Here is a 22,565-nt window from a genome sequence, read left to right as displayed (position 1 = left end):
TTACAGTCTGTGTCCCACAAATGAGAAGACGAATAGACTGGAGTGAGCTTCAACGGCAACTCCAGTAGTACATAAGGATAGGGCCAGATAGACTTCTGTGGTCTTTGTTCCAGAAACACAGAAGAAAGACCATAATCAAGTATATAATATCACACTCGTTGATTTAATGATGACTTGATCATGAGTGTGACTATTGGCAGAGTGGATGGACCGTTCATGTCTATTTGCTGTCACTTACTTTGTTACTATTAATCCTCTTTGCTACCAGACTTGTGTCAGACCTCAGCTCTGACACAGGCACAAGAATCAGATGTCACCTAACCTACTGGCGCCTGCATGTGGCGGCCTCTCAGCACATACTGCCAGTAAATCAGAGACAAATCTTACATGTGCACACCAGAGTGTTCCAAGTTTCAGCTTCCACTCCTTCCTTGTCTACAGTGCTGTGGCTCAAATCCAGAGAGAGACTGAGGGAGCTGACTGGAACTTTCTTTTATGTACTATTAAATTCTTACGGGGATGGGTGGGGATGGGTTAAATTCTTACGGGGACGGGTGGGGACGGGTTAAATTCTTACGGGGACGGGTGGGGACGGGTTGGGATGGTTTAAAATTTTGCGGGGATGGGTGGGGATGGGTAAGATTCCAGTGGGGATGGGTGGGGACGGGTAAGATTCCAGCGGGGACGAGCGGGGACGGGTAAGATTTCTGTCCCCGTGCTACTCTCTAATCCCAAGCTCCACCAGTTGAAGCTCATGGTAACGAAAACACTACTCTCCATGATACTGGCACCTGCGCATGCTCAGTTTTCAGGGCATGCCAGCTGCAGACTACCAAGGTGGAAATAAGTGTTTTCCTGCTAGCTGAGATATTTTTTTGGTGGGTGGGTGGGCGGGCAGAACATTTGGTGCCCACCCACTTCTTGCCTAGGCCCATCCAAAATCTGTTGTCTGGCTATGCCCCTGAATTCAGCAGCTTAGGAAGCTTAGACTGCTGAAGTGGAAAAGCAGTGTTTTCAGCACCATCAGGGGGAGGTCTTCAGCTCACAAAGCTTGGGATCCCCGCTAGCTAGCACTAAATATGTGCTGCTGTTGGGTGGGCCCTGGCCCACCCAGGCCCACCTGTGGCTACGCCACTGTACTCAGGTACACGAGTTTACCGATTGCAAAAAATAAAAGGATAGAGGAAACAGCATTAAATGAAGACAAGACAGAAAGAACCAAAAGTTTAATAAAAATACTATAAGACAGCGTGAAAAGATTAGCAGCCTGGCAACACTCTGAGAATTCAAACAAAACTAGCAAAGGGCTAAGCCATGCTAAAAGTACTAGTAAATCATAGTGCCTGAATACGGAAGGAAACATGTAGAGCACCATAAGTTTTATTTAAACTCAAGCAAAGAAATTTGTAGACATAAAGTTCTGTATACAGAAAGATGAGGCAGAAAGCAGAGACGGAAAGCTGCTTTAAAATACTAAACAATCATCCACTTCCTGATAGTAACATAGTAACATAGTAGATGACGGCAGAAAAAGACCTGCCCAAGATAAACTCATGTGTATACCTTACCTTGATTTGTACCTGTCTTTCTCAGGGCACAGACCGTATAAGTCTGCCCAGCAGTTTTTCCTGCCTCCCAACCACCTGTCCCGCCTTCCATCACCGGCTCTGGCACAGACCGTATAAGTCTGCCCTCCCCTATCCTCGCCTCCCAACCACCAACCCCTCTTCCCCCCACCTGCTCTGCCACCCAATTGTAGCTAAGCTTCTGAGGATCCATTCCTTCTGCACAGGATTCCTTTATGCACATCACACGCATGTTTGAATTCCGTTACCGTTTTCATCGCCACCACCTCCCGCGGGAGGGCATTCCAAGCATCCACCACCCTCTCCGTGAAAAAATACTTCCTGACATCTTTCCTGAGTCTGCCCCCCTTCAATCTCATTTCATGTCCTCTTGTTCTACCGCCTTCCCATCTCCGGAAAAGATTTGTTTGCGGATTAATACCTTTCAAATATTTGAACGTCTGTATCATATCACCCCTGTTCCTCCTTTCCTCCAGGGTATACATGTTCAGGTCAGCAAGTCTCTCTTCATACGTTTGGAACGCAAATCCCATACCATCCTCGTAGCTTTTCTTTGCACTGCTTCCATTTTTTTTGACATCCTTCGCAAGGTACGGCCTCCAAAACTGAACACAGTACTCCAGGTACTCCTTAGCAGTGGCTGAGACTGGAAAGAAGGTAAGCAAGCAACTGGATATAGCTTTGAACTTAGGACAAATAGCACAGGAAAACCACCGAAGAAAAGAACGGAAAGATAAGGAACTTTTTCTGACTACTACGTAACATAAATTAAAAGTGACACAGAAGAAATATGCGGAACCAAAACCAGTTATCCAGGCTACTGCAACAGAAAGGGAGGCAGGGTAAAGAGAAAAAACAACGAGGACTTTGCATTTACAAAGTTTTTGTGCCTTCAGATAGTGAATGCGAAAAAAAAGATTTAAAATCTTAGATGAGGTTGGGTAGGAGGTTTAGAAGGGCAGAACATATAAGCCATCCAGTTTGAGAAAGAGGAAGTGGGGAATGACACATATAACTTAGAACTGCAAAAAAGATACTAGCAGCGACACAAGTAATGACAGTTTATAGGTAGAAATTGTAAAGGGATTAAAGCTAAAAGAGAGATAAAGGATGATTTAAACAATAGTAGGAAAAGCGAACTATACTCTGACTGGAAAAACTGCCATCAGTTCAATACAAGTTTTAATCTCAGCAGTGGCGTTCCTAGAGGGGCTGACACCCGGGTGCAGCGCCCCCCCCCCCCCCCCGGCAAAGGGACCCCCACCTGGGGTCACCGCAGTGAAGTCCCCCTCCCCCTCCTCTCCTGTTCTGGCTATATCTACCTTTGGAATGACGTGATATGACTGCCTTATCTGTCAAAGTCTCCCTCACTTCCACTGCTGAGAATCAGTAGCGTACTAAAGGGGGGGGGGGCGGTCTGCCCCGGGTGCACGCCGCTGGGGGGGGGGGGTGCCGCGCGCCGGTCAGTGTTGTTCATTTTCATGCTCCCTCTGCATGGAAATGAATGACGCTGACCGGCGCACGGCGGCACCCCCCCCCAGCGGCGTGCACCCGAGGCAGACCGCCCCCCCCTTTAGTACGCTACTGATTCTCAGCAGTGGAAGTGAGGGAGAATTTGAAAGATAAGGCAGTCATATCACGTCATTCCAAAAGTAGATATAGCCAGAACAGGAGAGGAGGGGGAGGGGGACCTCACTGCGGAAGGGGGGGCCAACGTAGCCCAGAACTGACAGGCAGTGAAAATATAGTCAGAAATAAGTCAGAAATAAAAATCAAAGATCATATGAAAGAACATTCACTGTCATATGAAGGATATTTAACTTTCCCATAAGTTACCATGGGGAAGAGCCTGGACAGGCATGGCTTTTAGTATTGCAGAAAAGAATACTTATAGAGAAATAATACACTGGATTATATTCATAGTAAATGTAAACCGTCAGATGAAGAGAAAATCAAGTCTCTACCAAGCGAGTAAAAATTCTACCAGCCTGCATCGGGGAAAAACCATGGGGCTGTATTAGTCTAGAATTGACTATGACATAGTGAGAAGAAAAAGAAAGAAAAAGAATTATAAAAATAGGGGAAGTAACTTCTTAAGCAGACCTGAAACCTGTCAGAACTAGAAATTAACTTAAAAAAAAAACAGAGATAGAACACATCGCGGCCAAATCAAATAAGTCCCCTCTTTTCACCAAAATGAATAAAAGACTAGAAATAAAAGGCAACTCAGGAATAATGAAATAGAGCAAGTTAAACAAACTGCGTAGTTGGACGGGGACGAAAAAGGGAAACAAGTTATCAAACATAGCAAACCTGCATGTTAATAGAAAGTTAGAAACCAAGGCAGAAGAAGTTACCAGGAAACAGGGGGGGGGGGGGGGGGGGGGAATACGGAAAGGAAAGAAAGTTTATGAGAGATAGGAAAGAGGAAATTTAAAGAAAAGCTTAATGAAGTAAAGAAGAACTGATTGATCAAAAATCAATCACAACTGGGACAAATAGATTATGAGTAGAGGTTTCAAGAAAAGTCAAAGTAAAATTATGGACATCTTCCAAAGTTGGCATGGGCAAGAGCCGGACATGGCTTTGTGTATATATCAGAAATTGTCCCCCTTATGGAGTGGGGGTAGAAAGATACATATGGAAACACGTTTCAGGGGGTTAGGCAAGATGCCAGCATTAGACCTCTCCCCAAAAAGTTGCGTGAACACAAAGAGTTAACCATTGCAGAAGAATGGAAGTTTTAGGAGGAAATATACGTCGAAGGATTAGTAGATCAAAGATTTGCCAGATTCCAGTTCCCACATTTTAAAAAAAAATGTTTTCACCAAGGCTACTACTTTCGCCCTCCTGCGGTTTTCAACCTCTCCTTCTACCACAGTCTCAATGTTTCTCATCCTTTGAAGTCCACTCCATCCGTCTGTTCTACTCGCTGCCACTCAGAGTTGCAGTCATTTACCGCCCCCCTAATAAGTCCATCCTTTCCTTCCTTACCGACTTCGATGCCTGGCTCTCCATTTTTCTTGAGCCCTCATCCCCATCCCTCATTCTTGGTGATTTTAACATACACACTGATAACCCTTCCGACTCGTACGCTTCTCAATTCCTCACTCTAACCTCCTCCTTCAACCTCCTACTGAGCTCCACCACCCCCACTCACAGATCTGGCCACTGTCTTGACCTCGTCCTCTCTTCTACCTGCTCACCCTCCAATTTCTGCGCCTCAGCTCTTCCTCTCTCTGACCATCACCTGATCACCTTCACACTTCATCACCCTCCCCCTCAGTCCCGCCCAATACTAACCACTACTTCTAGGAATCTCCAGGCGGTTGACCCTCCCACCTTATCCTCTACTATCTCTGATCTCCTCCCTTCTATCATGTCCTCCGAGACTGTCGACAAGGCTGTCTCCACATACAATGCCACCTTCTCCTCTGCTCTCGATGCCCTTGCACCGTCCATCTCCCGTCCCATGAGGCGTACTAATCCCCAGCCCTGGCTGACCCCTTGCACCTGATACCTTCGCTCCTGCACCCAATCGGCTGAATGCCTCTGGAGGAAATCTCGCACCCACACCGATTTCATTCATTATGAATTCATGTTATCCTTCTTCCAGTCCTCCCTATTCCTCGCCAAACAGGACTATTACACCCAATTGACCAACTCCCTCAGTTCTAACCCCCGTCGTCTCTTCGCCACCCTTAACTCCCTCCTCAAAGTGCCCTCTGCTCCCACCCCCCCCCCCCCACTCTCTCCTCAAGCACTGGCGGACTACTTTCGCGACAAGGTGCAGAAAATCAACCTCGAATTCACCTCCAAACCATCTTCTCCTCCTCCTCACCCTATAACACACTCCCTCAACCAACCAACCCAGGCCTCCTTCTCCTCTTTTCCCGATATCACCGAAGAGGAAACCGCCTATCTTCTCTCCTCTTCGAAATGCACCACCTGTTCCTCAGACCCCATCCCCACCAACTTACTTAACACCTACTGTCACCCCCCCATCTGTCATATCCTCAACCTCTCTCTCTCCACTTCAACTGTCCCTGACACCTTCAAGCATGCTGTAGTCACACCACTCCTCAAAAAACCATCACTTGACCCTACCTTTCCCTCCAACTACCGCCCCATTTCCCTCCTACCCTTCCTCTCCAAGATACTTGAACGCGCCGTTCACAGCCGCTGCCTCGATTTTCTATCCTCTCACGCCATCCTCGATCCACTTCAATCCGGCTTTCGCCCCCTACACTCGACGGAAACGGCACTATCTAAAGTCTGCAACGACCTGTTCCTTGCCAAATCCAAAGGTCACTACTCCATCCTTATCCTCCTCGACCTATCCACCTCTTTTGACACTGTCAATCATAACTTACTTCTCACCACACTGTCCTCACTTGGGTTCCAGGGCTCTGTCCTGTCTTATCTCTCCCACCGTACCTTCAGAGTACATTCTCAGGGTTCTTCCTCCACCCCCATCCCGCTGTCTGTTGGAGTTCCTCAGGGATCTGTCCTTGGACCCCTTCTTTTCTCAATCTACACCTCCTCCCTGGGTTCCCTAATCTCCTCCCATGGGTTCCAATATCATCTTTATGCCGATGACACCCAGCTTTATCTCTCCACACCAGACATCACTGCAGAAACCCAGGGTAAAGTATCGGCCTGCTTAGCCGACATTGCGACCTGGATGTCCAACCGCCACTTGAAATTGAACATGGCCAAGACTGAGCTTATTGTCTTCCCTCCCAAACCCACTTCTCCTCTCTCTCCACTCTCTATCTCTGTTGATAACACCCTCATCGTCCCTGTCTCATCTGCCCGCAACCTCGGGGTCATCTTTGACTCCTCCCTCTCCTTCTCTGCGCATATCCAGCGGATAGCCAAGACCTGTCGCTTCTTCCTCTATAGTATTACCTACCAGACGGACTCTACACTTGTCTTTAGATTGTACACCTGTCTTTTTAGATTGTAAGCTGCTTGAGCAGGGACTGTCCTTCCATGTTAAATTGTACAGCGCTGCGTAACCCTAGTAGCGCTTTAGAAATGTTAAGTAGTAGTAGTAGTATAACATCAGCAAAATTCGCCCCTTCCCGTCTGAGCACACCACCCGAACTCTCATCCATTCTCTCATTACCTCTCGCCTTGACTACAGCAACCTACTCCTCACTGGCCTCCCAATTTGCCACCTATCCCCCCTTCAGTCCATTCAAAACTCTGCTGCACGTCTTATCTTCCGCCTGAACCGGTACACTCATATCACCCCTATCCTCAAGTCACTTCACTGGCTTCCGATCAGGTACCGCATACAGTTTAAGCTTCTCCTTTTAACCTACAAATGCACTCGATCTGCAGCCCCTCCCTACCTCTCTACCCTCATCTCTCCTACCCGTAACCTCCGTTCTCAAGACAAATCCCTCCTGTCAGTACCCTTCTCCACCACCGCCAACTCCAGGCTCCGCCCTTTCTGCATCGCCTCACCCCATGCCTGGAGTAATCTCCCTGAGCCCATATGCCAGGCCCCCTCCCTGCCCATCTTCAAAGCCTTGCTCAAAACCCACCTCTTCAATGTCGCCTTCGGCACCTAACCATCCTACCTCTAATCAGGAAACCTGGACTGCCCCTACTTGACATTTCGCCCTTTAGCTTGTAAGCTCCTTGGAGCAGGGACTGTCCTTTATGTCAATTTATGTTAATCTGTACAGCGCTGCGTAACCCTAGTAGCGCTCTAGAAATGTTAAGTAGTAGTAGAATATTCTGGCTGGAATGGTATATAAATAGTTAAAAAGGGATAGTCATAGAAGAGTAATTAACAGGAAACTTATGTTGGGAATGTTTCACTTTACCAGCTGGAAGTGTAATAATACTCACCTCTTTTCAGAGAAAAAATGAAAAAGATCCCATTTATAGATTTGGGAAAGAGGAAAGAAGAATAGTGGTATTAAAGTAAACGTCTAGAGAGAAATAGTAAATTTGAAAGATAAAAATTTAAGTGAATTGTGAGTTAACAGAGACAGACACATAAAGTGCATTTTGGTCAACTGAGATTCAAGTTTTTAGTCTCTTATTTGACCAAAAGGAAAGTAAAGAAAAAACTGTCTCACCATCGTCGGGATTACCAAAATGAATAAATTAGGGGGGTTTTGGGTCCCCTAAATTTAGGCTTATGTGAGGAAGGCAGTTAACAACCCCATCTGACTCCAATCATTAGACCCACTACCTTACAATCTAAACTGAATAACCATGAATTAATCATGGACCAGACAATTCTGTCAAGGGGCTGTCTAGGGATGTACATTTCCCCAGTCAGATCCAGAAGTCTTGTCATTCTATTCTGGTTAATCTTTTCACTGTCCATATCAAATTAACATTTTCCCATAAGTAAGAAATAAGGAAGATAAGAGACAAGAGTCAAGCTTGAAGTTTTATTACTCACCCAAATCAGATTACATAGACATAGAAATGGAGCAAATTATTCTTGTGAAGAGATCTTTTGACAGAGATGACATAGGTCAGCCTCTAGAGTCTCTAAGTCTTCTGTTACATACCAAAATGCCAATCATAAGGTGCACTGGCATACACAGTGTCACTAGGCATGGCGAAGGTACAAGTTCGGACAAGTCTGGGGCCGAAAACTTTGTGTCCGAATTCAAAGATTACGTAGAGGCTGAAGGATTCATCCCCCAACAAGTCTTCAAGTGTGATGAAACTGGCCTCTTTTGGAAGAAAATGCCAAAGAGGACTTTCACTACACAGGAGGAAAAGGCACTGCCAGGACATAAGCCTATGAAAGATAGGCTAACTCTTTTGTTGTGTGGAAATGCTAGTGGTGATTGTAAAGTGAAGCCCTTACTGGTGTACTATTCAGAAACTCCTAGTGTTTAGCAGAAACAACGTGATCAAAAGTAAATTGTGTGTGATGTGGAGAGCAAACAAGAAAGCATGGGTCACGAGGCCAATTTTCATTGAGTGGATGAATGAAGTGTTTGGCCCGAGTGTGAAAAAATACCTCCAGGATAATCAGTTGCCCCTTAAGTGCCTCCTGTTAATGGACAATGCTCCTGCACATCCTCCAGGTTTGGAAGACGCATTGTTAGAGGAGTTCAGTTTTATCACAGTGAAGTTCTTGCCCCCTAATACCACACCACTCATCCAGCCCATGGGCCAGAATGTCATTTCCAATTTCAAGACACTGTACCAAAAGCAATGTTTCAAAGGTGCTTTGAAGTGACATCAGATACAGAATTGTCCTTAAGAGAGTTCTGGAAAAAACATTTCAACATTCTCAACTGCATTAGCCTCATAGATAAGGCTTGGCAGGGAGTGGCATCCAGGACAATGAACTCTGGCTGGAAGAAATTATGGCCAGCACGTGTGCATGAGAGAGATTTAGAAGGGTTTGAGCCTTCATCTGATGACCCTACACACGTGGTGCAGTCAGTTGTTTATTTGGGGAAGTCCATGGGTTTGGAGGTGAGTGGTGAGGATGTGGAAGAGTTGGTGAATGACCACAGTGAAGAACTCACCACTGAAGAGCTGCAAGACCTTCAACTAGAAGTGCAACAGACGGCAGATGAAGAAGTTGCTTCAGATGAGGAGGAAGAGACAGGGGAGAATGTGCCTTTCTCAGAGATTAAGGACATCTTCTCCATGTGGAGTAAAGTACAGGGGTTTGTGGAGAAAAATCACCCAGACAAAGCTGTTGCAGGCCTTGTCTGCAACTTGTTTAATGATAATGTCTTGCCCCATTTTAGGCAAATCTTAAAGACGCAGCAGAAACAGACCTCTTTGGACAGCTTTCTTGTGCGACATGGGTCCACTGACTCTGAAACTGGTCCTAGTGCCAAAAGACCAAGAAGGCAAGTGACCCCAGATAGTGCCTTGATACCTAAGGTCCTTATGGTCCACACAATAATACGCCAAGAGGCTGAAGGATTCATCCCCCAACAAGTCTTCAACTGTGATGATACTGGCCTCTTTTGGAAGAAAATGCCATGTTAAATAAATGTTCCTTTATTCTTTACATTAGTCTTTTGTATTCATTTTATATTAATTTCTTATTGCCTTGGTTTTTGCCGATTGTTTTCGGATGGATTATTGACGAAAACCAAGGTATCACTGTATTCAGGTACTTATTTTGTACCAGGGGCAATGGAGGGTTAAGTGACTTGCCCAGAGTCACAAGGAGCTGCAGTGGGAATTGAACTCAGTTCCCCAGGATCAAAGGATCAAAGTCCACTGCACTAACCACTAGGCTACTACTGGCACCACTTCTGGAATCTCCAAAGAGCCGATGGTTATCGGGCGGCATCGCCTCTCTGAGAAGGAAAGGGCTCACCATCGGGACAATCAACTCTGTCTCTATTGTGGGCAGGCTGGCCATTTCCTGAGATATTGCCCGAATAAACCGGGAAATGTGTTGACCCAGGGCCTCTGAAGGGGGTGGCCCTGGGTCGATTCTCACCTCTTCCGGATAATCTTGTCTCTGTCCCTATTTTGCTGCGCTAGAAGGAACTTTATATTAGCACCATGGCTTTGATCGATTCAGGGGCCGGAGGGAATTTTATTGACGCCAGTCTCCTAGTCCAGCTTGGAACTCCCTCAATGGCCTGTAAACCTACGATACAAGTGACCTCCATTCAGGGACTGACTCTACCCTACTCCATTACCCGTGCCACTCAGCCATTGCAGATGCAAGTAGGAATTTTACATAAGGAAGAGATTCAGCTTCTGGTTCTTCCCCGGGCCATCCATCCTGTTATTTTAGGCCTGCCTTGGTTACGACAACACACACCAAGTATCAACTGGACCACTAGCGATATTGACAGGTGGGGTTCCCAATGTTTTGCTTCCTGTCTCATGCCGGTGGTTCCTTCTTCCGAGGACTATTTCTGCCTCCCCCGGGGGCCTGCTTCCCTGCGATGCTTCCCTTTCTGTTTTCAATGCCCAGGAGGCTGATTCCCTTCCTTCACATTGTCCTTTTGACTGCCCTATCGAATTACTTCCGGGCAAGACACCACCTCTGGGTCGGCTGTATACCCTATCCCGTGAGGAATCTAAAGTCATGCGGGAATACATTCAAGAAAACCTCCAAAAGGGCTTAATCAGACCCTCCTTCTCTCTGGCGGGGGCAGGTTTCTTCTTTGTAACCAAGAAGGACAGCTCTCTGTGATCTTGTATAGACTACCGGGGTCTTAATGAAATAACCATTAAGAATCGGTATCCACTCCCTCTGATTCCAGAACTTTTTGACCGTCTGCAGAGAGCATCTATCTTTACCAAACTGGATCTCCGAGGCGCCTACAATCTGGTCCGAATCCGACATGGGGACAAATGGAAGACCACCTTTTGAATATCTAGTCATGCCATTTGGCCTTTGTAATGCACCTGCGGTCTTTCAGGAATTCATTAACTTCATTTTTCAAGATCTCCTGTACTCCTCAGTCATAGTTTACCTGGATGATATTTTGTTTTTTTCTGCTTCTGTTCAAAACCACCCTCGTCATGTCCGCACCGTTCTCCAATGCCTCCGGGACTACCGTCTCTTCGCCAAACTAGAGAAGTGTTCGTTTCATCAACGGTCTATTCCATTCTTGAGATATATCGTCTCTTCAGAGGGGCTCCAAATGGACCCCACCAAACTCCAAGTCATCCGGGATTGACCCATGCCCCAGGGTATCCAGGCCTTGCAACGATTTTGGGCTTTGCTAACTACTACCGGCAGTTCATCCATCAATACTCCCTTAACACTGCCCCTCTTACTGCACTGACCAGGAAGGGTGCTGATGTGAGGAACTGGACACCGGAGGCCCAGGAGGCTTTCGCCACCTTAAAGCAAGCCTTTCTCTCTGCTCCTGTGCTTCGAAGCCCGGATATCAAAAAACCATTCATTTTAGAGGTGGATGCCTCTTCGCTGCGGGCAGGGGCTGTTCTATCTCAAACCTCAGACTCTGGCAAGCATCATCCCTGTTTCTTTTTTTCCAAAAACTTTTCTCCGGCAGTGCGTAATTACACCATTGGGGACCGGGAATTGTTGGCCCTTAAATTGGCTCTCGAGGAATGACGATATCTCCTGGAGGGGCCTTACACCCCATCACAGTAATCACCGACCACAAGAATCTCCTATACCTTCAGGATGCTAAGAGACTAAACCCGCAACAGGCATGCTGGTCTCTTTTCTTTGCCCGTTTTAACTTCCGCCTGGTATTTTGACCTGCTGAAAAGAAAATTCAGACTGATGTGCTCTCCAGGGCCTTCAACCCGAAGAACCCGAGGAATCCTACCCCATGCTTAATCCTGCCTGTGTTGCCTCCACGACTGTAGTTTCTTCCGTCAGCACGAAGACCTCTGTTCCAGCCCAGTCCAGGAAAAAGGTTCTCAAATGGGGACACTCCTCCACGTTTGCTGGTCACTCCGCATGGCTCAGGATATCTTACATTTTGTTTCCACCTGTCCCATTTGTGCCCGAAACAAATCATCTTCTGGCAAGCTGTGGGCATTCTTACAGCCACTGCCAGTTCCACAGCTCCCTTGGCAGGAAGTATCCATGGACTTTGTTACTGATTTACCACCGTCCCAAGGTCACACGGTCATTTGGGTAGTGGTGGCTCGATTATCCCGTATGGCCCATTTCATTCCCATGAAATCTCTCCCCTCAGCCGCTACTCTTGCCAAGAATTTCATCCAGCATATTTTCCGTTTACGTGGTCTACCTCTCCGGATCATAAGTGATCGGGGATCTCAATTCACTTCTAGGTTCTGGAGAGCACTATGTTCTCCTTTTGGCATCACCATCCATTTTTCATCCGCATACCACCCACAGACCAATGGAATGGTGGAACGGGCCAATCAAACTCTCAAGACATCCTGTCGGTTATTAGTATACATTCGCAGGAAGAAGTGGTCCACATTACTCCCCTGGACTGAATTCGCCTATAACAACGGTCTCCACACTGCCTCTCATACATCACCATTTTTTACAGTAAACGGGCGCCATCCACGACTACCACTTCCAATCCCTCAGACCCAAGCCTCGCCTCAGCTCCAACAGACCCTCACTGATATCCGAGACATTTGGAGCAGGGTCCAACAACGTCTTCAGCGAGCCATTGCTAGATACAAGCTTTTCGCAGATCATAAGAGGCGGCCTGCTCCGACCTTTCAACCTGGACAAAAGGTTTGGCTTAGTACCAAATACTTGAGACTCTGATTACCCTCCTTCAAGTTTGCTCCCTGATACATTGGAACCTTTTCAGTACAATCTCGGGTGGGAGCCATCACTTATCGTCTCCAGTTACGAGGTAATCTCAAGGTCCACAACGCATTCCACGTGTCCCTGCTAAAGCCATTCTTGACCTTGAAATGGCACCCAGAGCCAAAGAAGATCATCGTTCCTGATTCCGAGCCGGATCCTGAATTCGAGGTAGATGAGGTTCTGGATTCCAAATGTCAAAGGGGGCGGCTGTTCTATTTGCTATCCTGGAAGCACTTTGGTCCCGAGGATAATTCCTGGGAGCCCACTGCCAACGTCCATGCACCTGAATTGATCCGGGAGTTCCATATGCGCTACCCATCCAAATCCGGACCTAGGCAGAGGGGGTCCCTTAAGGAGGGGGTACTGTCATGTCCCCTACCTCAATGCAAGTGGCGTCCTCGGGCTGTGCAGGGTCCCGTCAACACGCACACTTGACTGGCACAGCCATGAGCCATATGTGTGTGGTTCTTCTCTGGCTGCAGGCTCCTTGATTGCTTTGCTTCCATGCACCTGGCTCTGCTCTCTCTCTGCCTGGCTTCCAGGCTTCTTGATTGCTTTGCTTCCACCCACCTGGGTCTGCTCTTCCTCTGCCTGGCTTCCCTTGCTTCTCTCCTATTGGTCTTCTGGTTCCTCCTTCCCCTGCTCTTGTCCTATGGCTATGCCCCTTCTCCCTGCTGATGTCAGATGCCAGCACTTTATCAGCTGAGCTGTCCCTAGACTCCTTGCTTCATCTTCTACTTTGATAGGTGTTACTTCTCAGTAGTGTGCTTCTCCTCTACTTTGTTCTTCATTACTGACTCTGCCTGTACCTGGATTACTCTCGTGTCTGCTGCCTGCCTACTGACCTTGCCTGTACCTGAATTACTCTCGTGTCTGCTGCCTGCCTACTGACTCTGCCTGTACCTGGATTACTCTCTTGCCTGCTGCCTGTCTGGCCGTCACGTTCATCACCCCGCTTTCTGCTCCATCTCGTAAGCCCTGCAGGCCACCTGCACCTAGAGGCTCAACCTCTGGGGAACGGCGGTCAGCGCAGGTGAAACGTGGGGTTGTCCGGCTGCCAAGCAGAACCTGGTCCAAGTACCGGGCTCGGCAGTGCTCTACTTGGTACAAGAACTCACAGGTCTGACATACTATTATAATTCCAGTTTTTTCCTCTCTGCCACAAGTTACCAATTTCGGTCATAGATGTGTTACTCTGATTAGTTCTTGGATGTCTCGTCATCGCCTAAAGCTTAACACTGACAAAACTAAATTTTTGCTGTTTAATAATAACCCTGATCCAATGGTAGACCATATATTAATAGACCAAATTCAATACACATTTCCCCCCATTATGAAGATCTTGGGGGTTCATATTGATCAGATTTTATCATTTGAAAATCACCTTGGCTTTTTAACCGAGTTCGTTTTTTCTTTTATGAAATAGAGAGGTGTGGTAGCTGTGTTAGTTCACTTTTAAAGGTAATCAATAGAAATAAAACATGGAAAAGATTCTTTTATGAAAAATCTAAGATGAATACATACATTTTTTTTAATTTGAGCAGTTTAGACTGTTAGTACAGTCATTGCTAGATTATTGTAATCTTATATATTTGGATGCTCCAAAATAAAATCGTTTGTGAGATTCAAACTATATTGAATACCGAAGTAAGAATGATTTTTTCACTGCAGAAGAGGGATAATATCTCCTCTTTTTTTCTTGAACTTCATTAACATGCCTGTAGAGGCCAGGATTAAGTTTAAGTTTTCTTGCTTAATTTATAAGATCTTGAATGGGGGCGTGTCCTTCATATAATCAAGAAACTTCAGACAGCTCAGAACACTGCAGCTAGACTCATATTCGGTAAAACAAAATATGAAAGTGCTAAACCCCTATGAGAAAAGCTACACTGGCTCCCACTCAAAGAACGTATCATGTTCAAAATATGTACCCTAGTTCATAAAATTATTCACGGAGACACACCAGCCTACATGTCAGACCTGATAGACTTACCACCCAGGAATGCTAAAAAATCATCCCGCACATTCCTTAATCTTCACTTCCCAAACTGTAAAGGTCTAAAATACAAATTAACGCACGCGTCAACCTTTTCCTGCCTGAGCACACAATTCTGGAACAAGCTGCAGCGCAACTTAAAAACGATCTATGAACTAGCTAACTTCCGAATTTTACTGAAGACCCATCTCTTTAACAAGGCATACAACAAAGACCAACAAATATGAACTCCTATACACACATCCAGAATTGCCTTTACAAGATTTTCTTGCTAAACTATCATCATGTTTTTCATTATTATGTTACCCAAGATCCTTCGTTATTACTATATGTACATTTTCTTATATATTTCTCATAATATTTGATTGCTAAACTACTATCATGATTTATCATTATCAAGTTACCCAAGATCCTTCTGTTATTACTAAATGTATACTTTCTCATATATTTCCACTATTCATGATGTATTGTAAGCCACATTGAGCCTGCAAAGAGGTGGGAAAATGTGGGGTACAAATGCAACAAATAAATAAATAAATATTTAATAACCCATTTTGAATTTCAGTCTAATAATAGAGTTAGAAGATCCTGTTGTAATTTGTTTTGCCCTCTATTAGGGCTGTAAAAACATTTAGGCCCTGTTTACTAAGCTGTGCTAGAGGTGTGCTAGCATTTCCAGCGCACGCTAAGCATTAGCACATGCTAACTGTGTAGATGCCCATAATATTCCTACATGGTTAGCGCACAATAAAAACACTAGCGCTCCTTAGTAAACAGGGCCTTAAGAGTATTCAGTAGCCTTTTAGCTGTGCAAGCACCGAAATTATGGAAGGATTTGTATCCTTGTGTTAATTTTCAGTTGGATTTTAACCTTTTTAAGAATTTAAACCTATCCTTTTTAGCAGATTTGTATCTCATTAAGCTTCCCAAGAATATGTCTTGGCTTCTTTGATGTAAACTGCTCAGAACCTGGAGGTAGATGCAGTGTAAAGGTGTAGGGTGTAATGTAATGTAATATAATATAATTTAAATATTCAACCGTTTGGGCCTTCTCTGTTAGTCAGTTTTGACACAGAGAAGACTTTTGATTGGGTAATCTGGGGGTTCCTTTTTGCCACTCTACGTCACTATGGTATCACATTTTTTTTTCTGGAAGCCATACACACGCTCTGTAAATCAGCTCAGGCGCAGATACAAGTGAACGCTGTTTCCTTCTCAGTGTTTGGGATTTATCGAGGTACTCATCAGGCCTGTCCCCTGCCTCCACTGCTTTTTGTTTTAGCCTTAGATCTCTTGGTCAGATTAATATTGGAACATACCAGAATTAGTTTGGCTAAGTGGACACATTTTCTGTTTTCAGTTCATGGTAGGATTCAACTCTTTAATATGATCTTGTTTTCCAAATGGCTCTGTGCCCTTCAACTGCTACCTCTTACACTATTGAAATGTGACTTAAATGCTTTGACTTTTGACTCGTTTTTGCTGGGCAGGCCGGAAGCCAAAAATGTCCTTTAAATATCTACTTTTATTTTGGAGATATGGAGGTATGGGCCTACTTTGTCATCTGGGTATTGAAGGAGCAGAATTTCACGCCTCGAGAGTATGAAGCGGTGTATTGTTTCCCATGGCACATCAATTCTCTATTACATTGTCCGTCAGAGCTCTTGTTTTCATCGGAGTGTACTGATTCGTCCACTGAGACAGGTATGGCGTTATTTGGGTCCGCTTTTGGGAGGAAAGTCAGAAATCTCGGATCACCTTCCTATTCAGGGTAATCTGCAGTTCTCCTCTGGGCGGGATAATGCTAGTTTTCGACATTGGGAGATGCGGGGTGTCTCATTTATACAGCATGTTTTGAATGATGTGGGTCAGATGCTTTCTTGGGAAATATTGTGGACTTTGGAGGTTGTTGAACCTGGAGATTCTTTGGCGTATCGACAATTACAGCATTATATTAGATCATTAGACTTGTCCGCCCTCTATCCTTCCTTGGGCGAACACCTCCGGATCTTCTTTGACAAATTTAGAGATGGGGTTTGTCGGTCTCTGCTCTCCATAAAGCACTGCAATTAATATCCCCAGTTCGGCAGTGTGATGACCTTGTGTCACGTTTGTGACCGTTTCCTTGTCTGTGCTCACCTCGCCCTCTGGTGGCCAGAACCAGTGGCTGCTATGAATTGTCACACATTCCAGACTTCAGCCTAGTCCGGTCCGGATCTTCCAGGCTGCCAGACTTGCTTTTCTTGTTTGTGCCTGAACAGCACCCATAGCTGCCTTGTGATTCCTGCAGTGAACTTCAGCTGCTGATGGGCTTTACTAGCCACCAGGAAACGTCTGTGTTTGCCTTTGCATTGTCTAAGGTCCCTGGTATGTGGGTGTGCTCTGTGCCCTTCTGCCTAATCCAGTTCTAGTCTGAGTTTCTTGCCTGGTTCTAGTTTGTTTTTGTGTAGTTAGCTTTGGTTTTATTGCTTAGTTCCTAGTCTTGTTTCTGGTCTGCATTTCCTTGTCTTTTGTCTGTGTTTCTTTTTAGTGGTTGCTTGGCAGCTTTCAGTCCTGATTCCCACCTGTCTGTGTTTCTGTCTTAGTGGCTGCCTGGCAGCTTTTAGTCCTGACTCTGTTGTGTGTTTCCTGTTGGTATCCAGTTCCTGTCCTGCCCTGTAAGTCCTGCCGGCCGCCTGCACCCAGGGGCTCAACTCCTGGGGAACGGCGGTCAAGCGCAGGTGAAGTCTAGCTGTTCCTGCTCTGCCTGTCCCAGCTTGATTGCCCCTGCTGCAACTCCAGTCCGGGGTTCCAGTCCTGTTTTGCCTTGTCTCTGGTTTGGGGATGGTTTTGCCTGCCACTGCCGCTCCTCGGCAGTGGTCCAAGGGCTCACAAACCCAGTGTTTCCGTGAGAAGCGTGACACCTTGCTTATAAATGGAGTTGTGACTTAGGTATACCTGCTACTTCTCTGGACCTGCAGGTGCTTATTAAATGTATCCCGGAGATATCAGTGAGTGCTGAGGTGCAGGAGTGTCAGTTCTGCACACTACATAGGGCATATTTTACACAAGAACAAGTGTTTAAGGTGGGTGGAGTGGAGACTCCAATTTGCCCAAAATGCCAACAAGGCCATAAATTTGTTTATGCTATTTGGAGTTGTCCTAAGATAAAGCAATTCTGGAAAGCTATCTTAACATCTTGAGAGATTGCTGGGTCGGGATTTGTCTTTTTCTCCAGCAGGGTTGACAGATAAATATGAAGTTTTTCACATATCTAATCATTCACAGGCTCTGCTTATTCGTAAGGCAGGAGCCATGGGTAAGCGTGTTATTCTGGGTATATAGGTCAGAAAAGAGGTTCCTTCCTTTTGGGCCTAGAGAAATCGTATGCATGCCTTAATGCTTTTAGAGTAGAAGTACGCTAAGTGCCTACCTAAACGAAGGAAATTGTTTCTTACGGTATGGGAGTATATCCAGTCCCTTTTGCAAGTGCCATTTGCTGACCTTAATATGCATTACATCTTTAGGTTATGTAGATAATTGGTTGTTGTACTACTACCGTTATAAGTCCTATTGAGGTATTGGGGTGGGGGGTTGGGGGAGTTCTTACTGTAACTTTCAAAAATATTGATGATGAGTTTGCTGTCAGGTGTATCTTGTTCCTGTTACGAGCATTGAATTGTAACTTCTATCTTTGCTGAATCATCAATAAAAATTGCTGAAACATAAATATTCAACCGTTTGGAATTTGAACATTTTTGTCATGTTTTACTAAATCAATTGAATTTTAATTCAATTTAAAATATATTTGCAGGCTTTATATTTTTAGTATTTGGGAGTTTTCCCTACTTCCTGGTTTTTGAGTTCAATTGCAAACTTGTCAGAATATTTGGTGGTTGAGTTATGGTTGAGCAAAATTTATTGTAAAATGTAATATTATGGTACTAAATTACTCTGCAACATTGTGTTTCAGATTTCCAGCTGTCATTATCATGGTGGATGCTAACTGCATATGCCTTGCACTATGCTGGTTGGTGTCTCCTTAAAGTATCTCTCTGTAAAAGTTCATAAATAAAGTTTCTAAGTAAGGTTCGGAAGTTTGCAAATCCCTGTTCAGTTTACTGATTTAAATCACATATTATAGACAATACCCTATTTAATAGCAAAAATGGATTGAAAAGCTCATTATGGGCTCCTTTTACAAAGTTGCATTACCGATTAGAATGCGTTGAATGCAAGAAGCCCATAGGAATGGAATGGGCTTCTTCACATTTAGTACGCTGCTAACTGGTAGCGCAGCTTTGTAAAAGGAGTCTATTGGGCTCATTTTTGAAAGAGAAGGACGCCCATCTTTTGACATAAATCAGAAGATGGGCATCCTTCTCACAAGGTCGTCCAAATCGGTATAATCGAAAGCCGATTTTGGACGTCCCCAACTGCTTTCCGTCGCAGGGGCAGCCAAAGTTCAAGGAAGTGTATCGGAGGCATAGCGAAGGCGGGACTTGGGCGTGCGTAACACTAGGATGTCCTCGACCCATAATCAAAAGAAACAAGGATGTCCCTGATGAACACTTGGACGACTTTACCTGGTCGTGCTTTTCTTATGACAAAGGCACAAAAAAGTGCCTGAAATGACCAGGTGACCACCGGAATCTGGGATGACCTGCCCTTACTCCCCCAGTGGTCACTAATCCCCTCCCACCCTCTCTGCCAGCCTCAGATGTCATACTCAGGTCTGTGACAGCAGTATGCAGGTCCCTGGAGCAGTTTTAGTGGGTGCAGTGCACTTCAGACAGGTGGATTCAGCCCCATCCCCCTCTACCTATTACATTCGTGGAGGAAACAGCGAGCTCTCCAAAACCCACCACAAACCCACTGTACCCACATCTAGGTGCCCCCCTTCACCCGTAAGGGCTATGGTAGTGGTGTACAGTTGTGGGTAGTGGGTATTGGGGGGGATTTGGGGGGCTCAGCACACAAGGTGAGAGCAATTTATGAAGTCCACTGCAGTGTCCCCTAGGGTGCCTGGTTGGTGTCCTGGCATGTCAGGGGGAGCAGTGCACTACAAATGCTGGCTCCTCCCACAATCAAATGGCTTGCATTTGGTCATTTCTGAGATGGGCGTCCTTGGTTTCCATTATCGCCGAAAATCAGAAACGACCAAGTCTAGGGATACCATCTCTAGGGATAATCAAATTTCAGGATTTGGGCTTCCCTGACTGTATTATCGAAACGAGAGATGGACGTCCATCTTGTTTCGAAAATACGGGTTTCCCCACCCCTGGATGGGGACGTTTGCGAGGACGTCCAAATCAAAACGAGGACATCCCTTTTCGATTATGCCCCTCCACGTGTCTTTTCTGCTGTTTCCAGCTGCAAAGACTGATTATGATCAGTAAACTGAGCAGATTCAAAGTCGGAGTCACAGATAGTTACCCAAACAGGTTATCACCTAATGACTTTAATCCTGGATGGAATTTAAAGGGCCCTTTTACAAAGGCACATAAGGGCCTACAGGCGTCCAGTGCAAACCAAATTGGCATAACCGCCCGGCTACCACGTACTCTGGGTGGTGATTCTGAATTTGGTGTGTGCTGAAAATGCGTGGTAGAAAATATTTTCTTTGTATGGTGCTTACCTGGCGGTAAACGGCAGTGGACGAGCACTGCATGTCTTCCAGTCGTGTAGCGCGTGAGACCTTACCGCTAAGTCAATAGGCGACAGTAAGAGTCTCAGGGCGAAAATGGACACACGCTGGTTTTTATTTTGCCATACGTCCATTTTCCAGCCCCTTAAAAAAAGGCCCTTTTTCCAGGATGGGGCAAAAACTGGCCCGGTGCACACCCAAAAGATGGGTTCGCACTGCCACAGGCTACTTTTTGCCACAGCTTAGTAAAAGGGCCCATAAATGTACCCTAACAGAAATGCTCCTGAGTGTCCCAATTTATTGCTGTATAGTTGTATGATGTTTTAGGAATACTGGTGGGTTAATGGAGTACCAGTTCTAACTGAAATTACTATACTGAGTTCTGTGTTTGGCCTCTGCTTTCATTCCTGTAGGAAGATGATGATGATTACGAGAGTCCCACTGAGGAGCAGGACTTTGAGGAGGATGAAGCAGATTACGAGTCTCCTACAGAGGATCCAATGGAAAATGGAAGTGATAGTCTGGACTATGAACCTCCTCCAACCAACAGTGAAGACACACATTCCAGTGTTATTTCCCCTGCATGCTTCTCCAGCGATTCTGGATACATAGGTAATGCCAAAAATACTAGGACTAGGGGACACGCAATGAAGCTACAAAGTAGTAAATTTAAAACGAATCGGAGAAAATTTTTCTCCACTCAACGTGTAATTAAAATCTGGAATTCGTTGCCAGAGAATGTAGTAAAAGCAGTTTTTGGATGGCTTCCTAAAGGTAAATTCCATAGACCATTATTAAAATGGGGAAAATCCACTGCTTATTTCTAGGCTAAGCAGCATAAAATGTATTGTACTTTTTTGGAATCTTGCCAGGTACTTGTGACCTGGATTGGCCACTGTTGGAAACAGGATGCTGGGCTTGATGGACCTTCGGTCTGTCCCAGTATGGCAATACCTATGTACTTATGCCCATATGGCACTGAGCTCACAAGTACTGCAGTCTGAATGAGGGCACAGAAGAATGTGCAAACAGGACTTAGGCACAATTAGTAACACTGTATACACCTTATGAATGCATTTTGGAGCAAATATCCATGAGAATTCCACAGGTATTTTTTAGCCAAGGAATTTTCGCCAAGTTTCAAACAGAAAGTACACATGCAATTTACTACATTTACCCTGAGACATTTGCGCTTCCTTCTTGTGTGGGTACCTTTTCATTAAAACAACACATGTAGAGTTGAAATGCTGTCAATACACACCATTTCCTCCCAAAATTAAACATGCCTATGGCCAGTTCCATGAAAAGTTTCCTGCTCCTCCCTTTCTAGGCAGTACGTAGAGATAGGAAGGAAAGTAAAACCACTTTGCTCAGCCCTTCCCCTCTTGTTTTCTCTTCCTTTTTGTCTTGCAAGAAGCTGGAGGGTAAATGGTGAAGCAGAGCAATTCTCTAATTGGGTGCATGCAGTTACATGTCTTGCATGCATGAGTGGATCCTTCATTGACACTTACGCATGCAATCTCACTGTGCACTATATTTGTAAGGTAGTGCGTAAGTGGTATAGGGCCAGGTTCTATATAAAATGCCTACAAAATTTGAGCAGTAAACATTTCTGCCTAAGCATATTCTATAAGTGGCACCTAGATTTAGGTGCAGTATATAGAATACGCTTAGTTGATATCCTAGCGCTTAACAATACACTCCTCCATTTACACCAACGAAAATGTGGCGTAAATCCCTGTGCATAGATTTATGTGCACTGGGCCATATTCTATAACTACGCCCACAGATTTGGGAATGCCCATGGAATGCCCAATAATCAACCCATAGCCACGCCCCTTTTTAACTTGCATGCATTAGAATTTAGGCGCAATTCTTTACAGAATATGCTTAGTGAGTTGTGCGCGTAAATTCTAATTATTGCCAATTAGTGCTCATTATTGCTTAAGTGCTGTTATCAATACTGATTAGCTTGTTAAGCCAATTAAGTTATTCTTACTGTTACAGAATATGCCTGGATTTCAGTGCGGATCTCTAGGCGAGCCATATAGAATCCAGCAGATAGTGTGTATCTGCAAGGGGGTGTAGAGGGGGAAGCAGTAGAGACAG

General features: G+C 45.3%; 1 protein-coding gene across 5 annotated transcripts in view; it reads left to right on the top strand.

Moving 5' to 3' along the window:
- The window catches only part of LCP2 (lymphocyte cytosolic protein 2), an 888,998-nt gene that overhangs the window by 439,027 nt on the left and 427,406 nt on the right, over nt 1–22,565 (top strand). For all 5 annotated transcript variants that reach the window (XM_030211064.1, XM_030211063.1, XM_030211062.1 and 2 more), the window contains one exon: nt 20,870–21,068. In XM_030211064.1, the coding sequence (XP_030066924.1) occupies nt 20,870–21,068 (199 nt within the window). The remainder of the gene's footprint in view (nt 1–20,869; nt 21,069–22,565) is intronic.

Source organism: Microcaecilia unicolor, chromosome 8 (genome assembly GCF_901765095.1).
Source record: "Microcaecilia unicolor chromosome 8, aMicUni1.1, whole genome shotgun sequence".
NCBI lineage: Eukaryota > Metazoa > Chordata > Amphibia > Gymnophiona > Siphonopidae > Microcaecilia > Microcaecilia unicolor.
The sequence above is the reverse complement of the archived record's forward strand: the minus strand, read 5'-3'. Positions and strand labels throughout refer to the sequence as shown.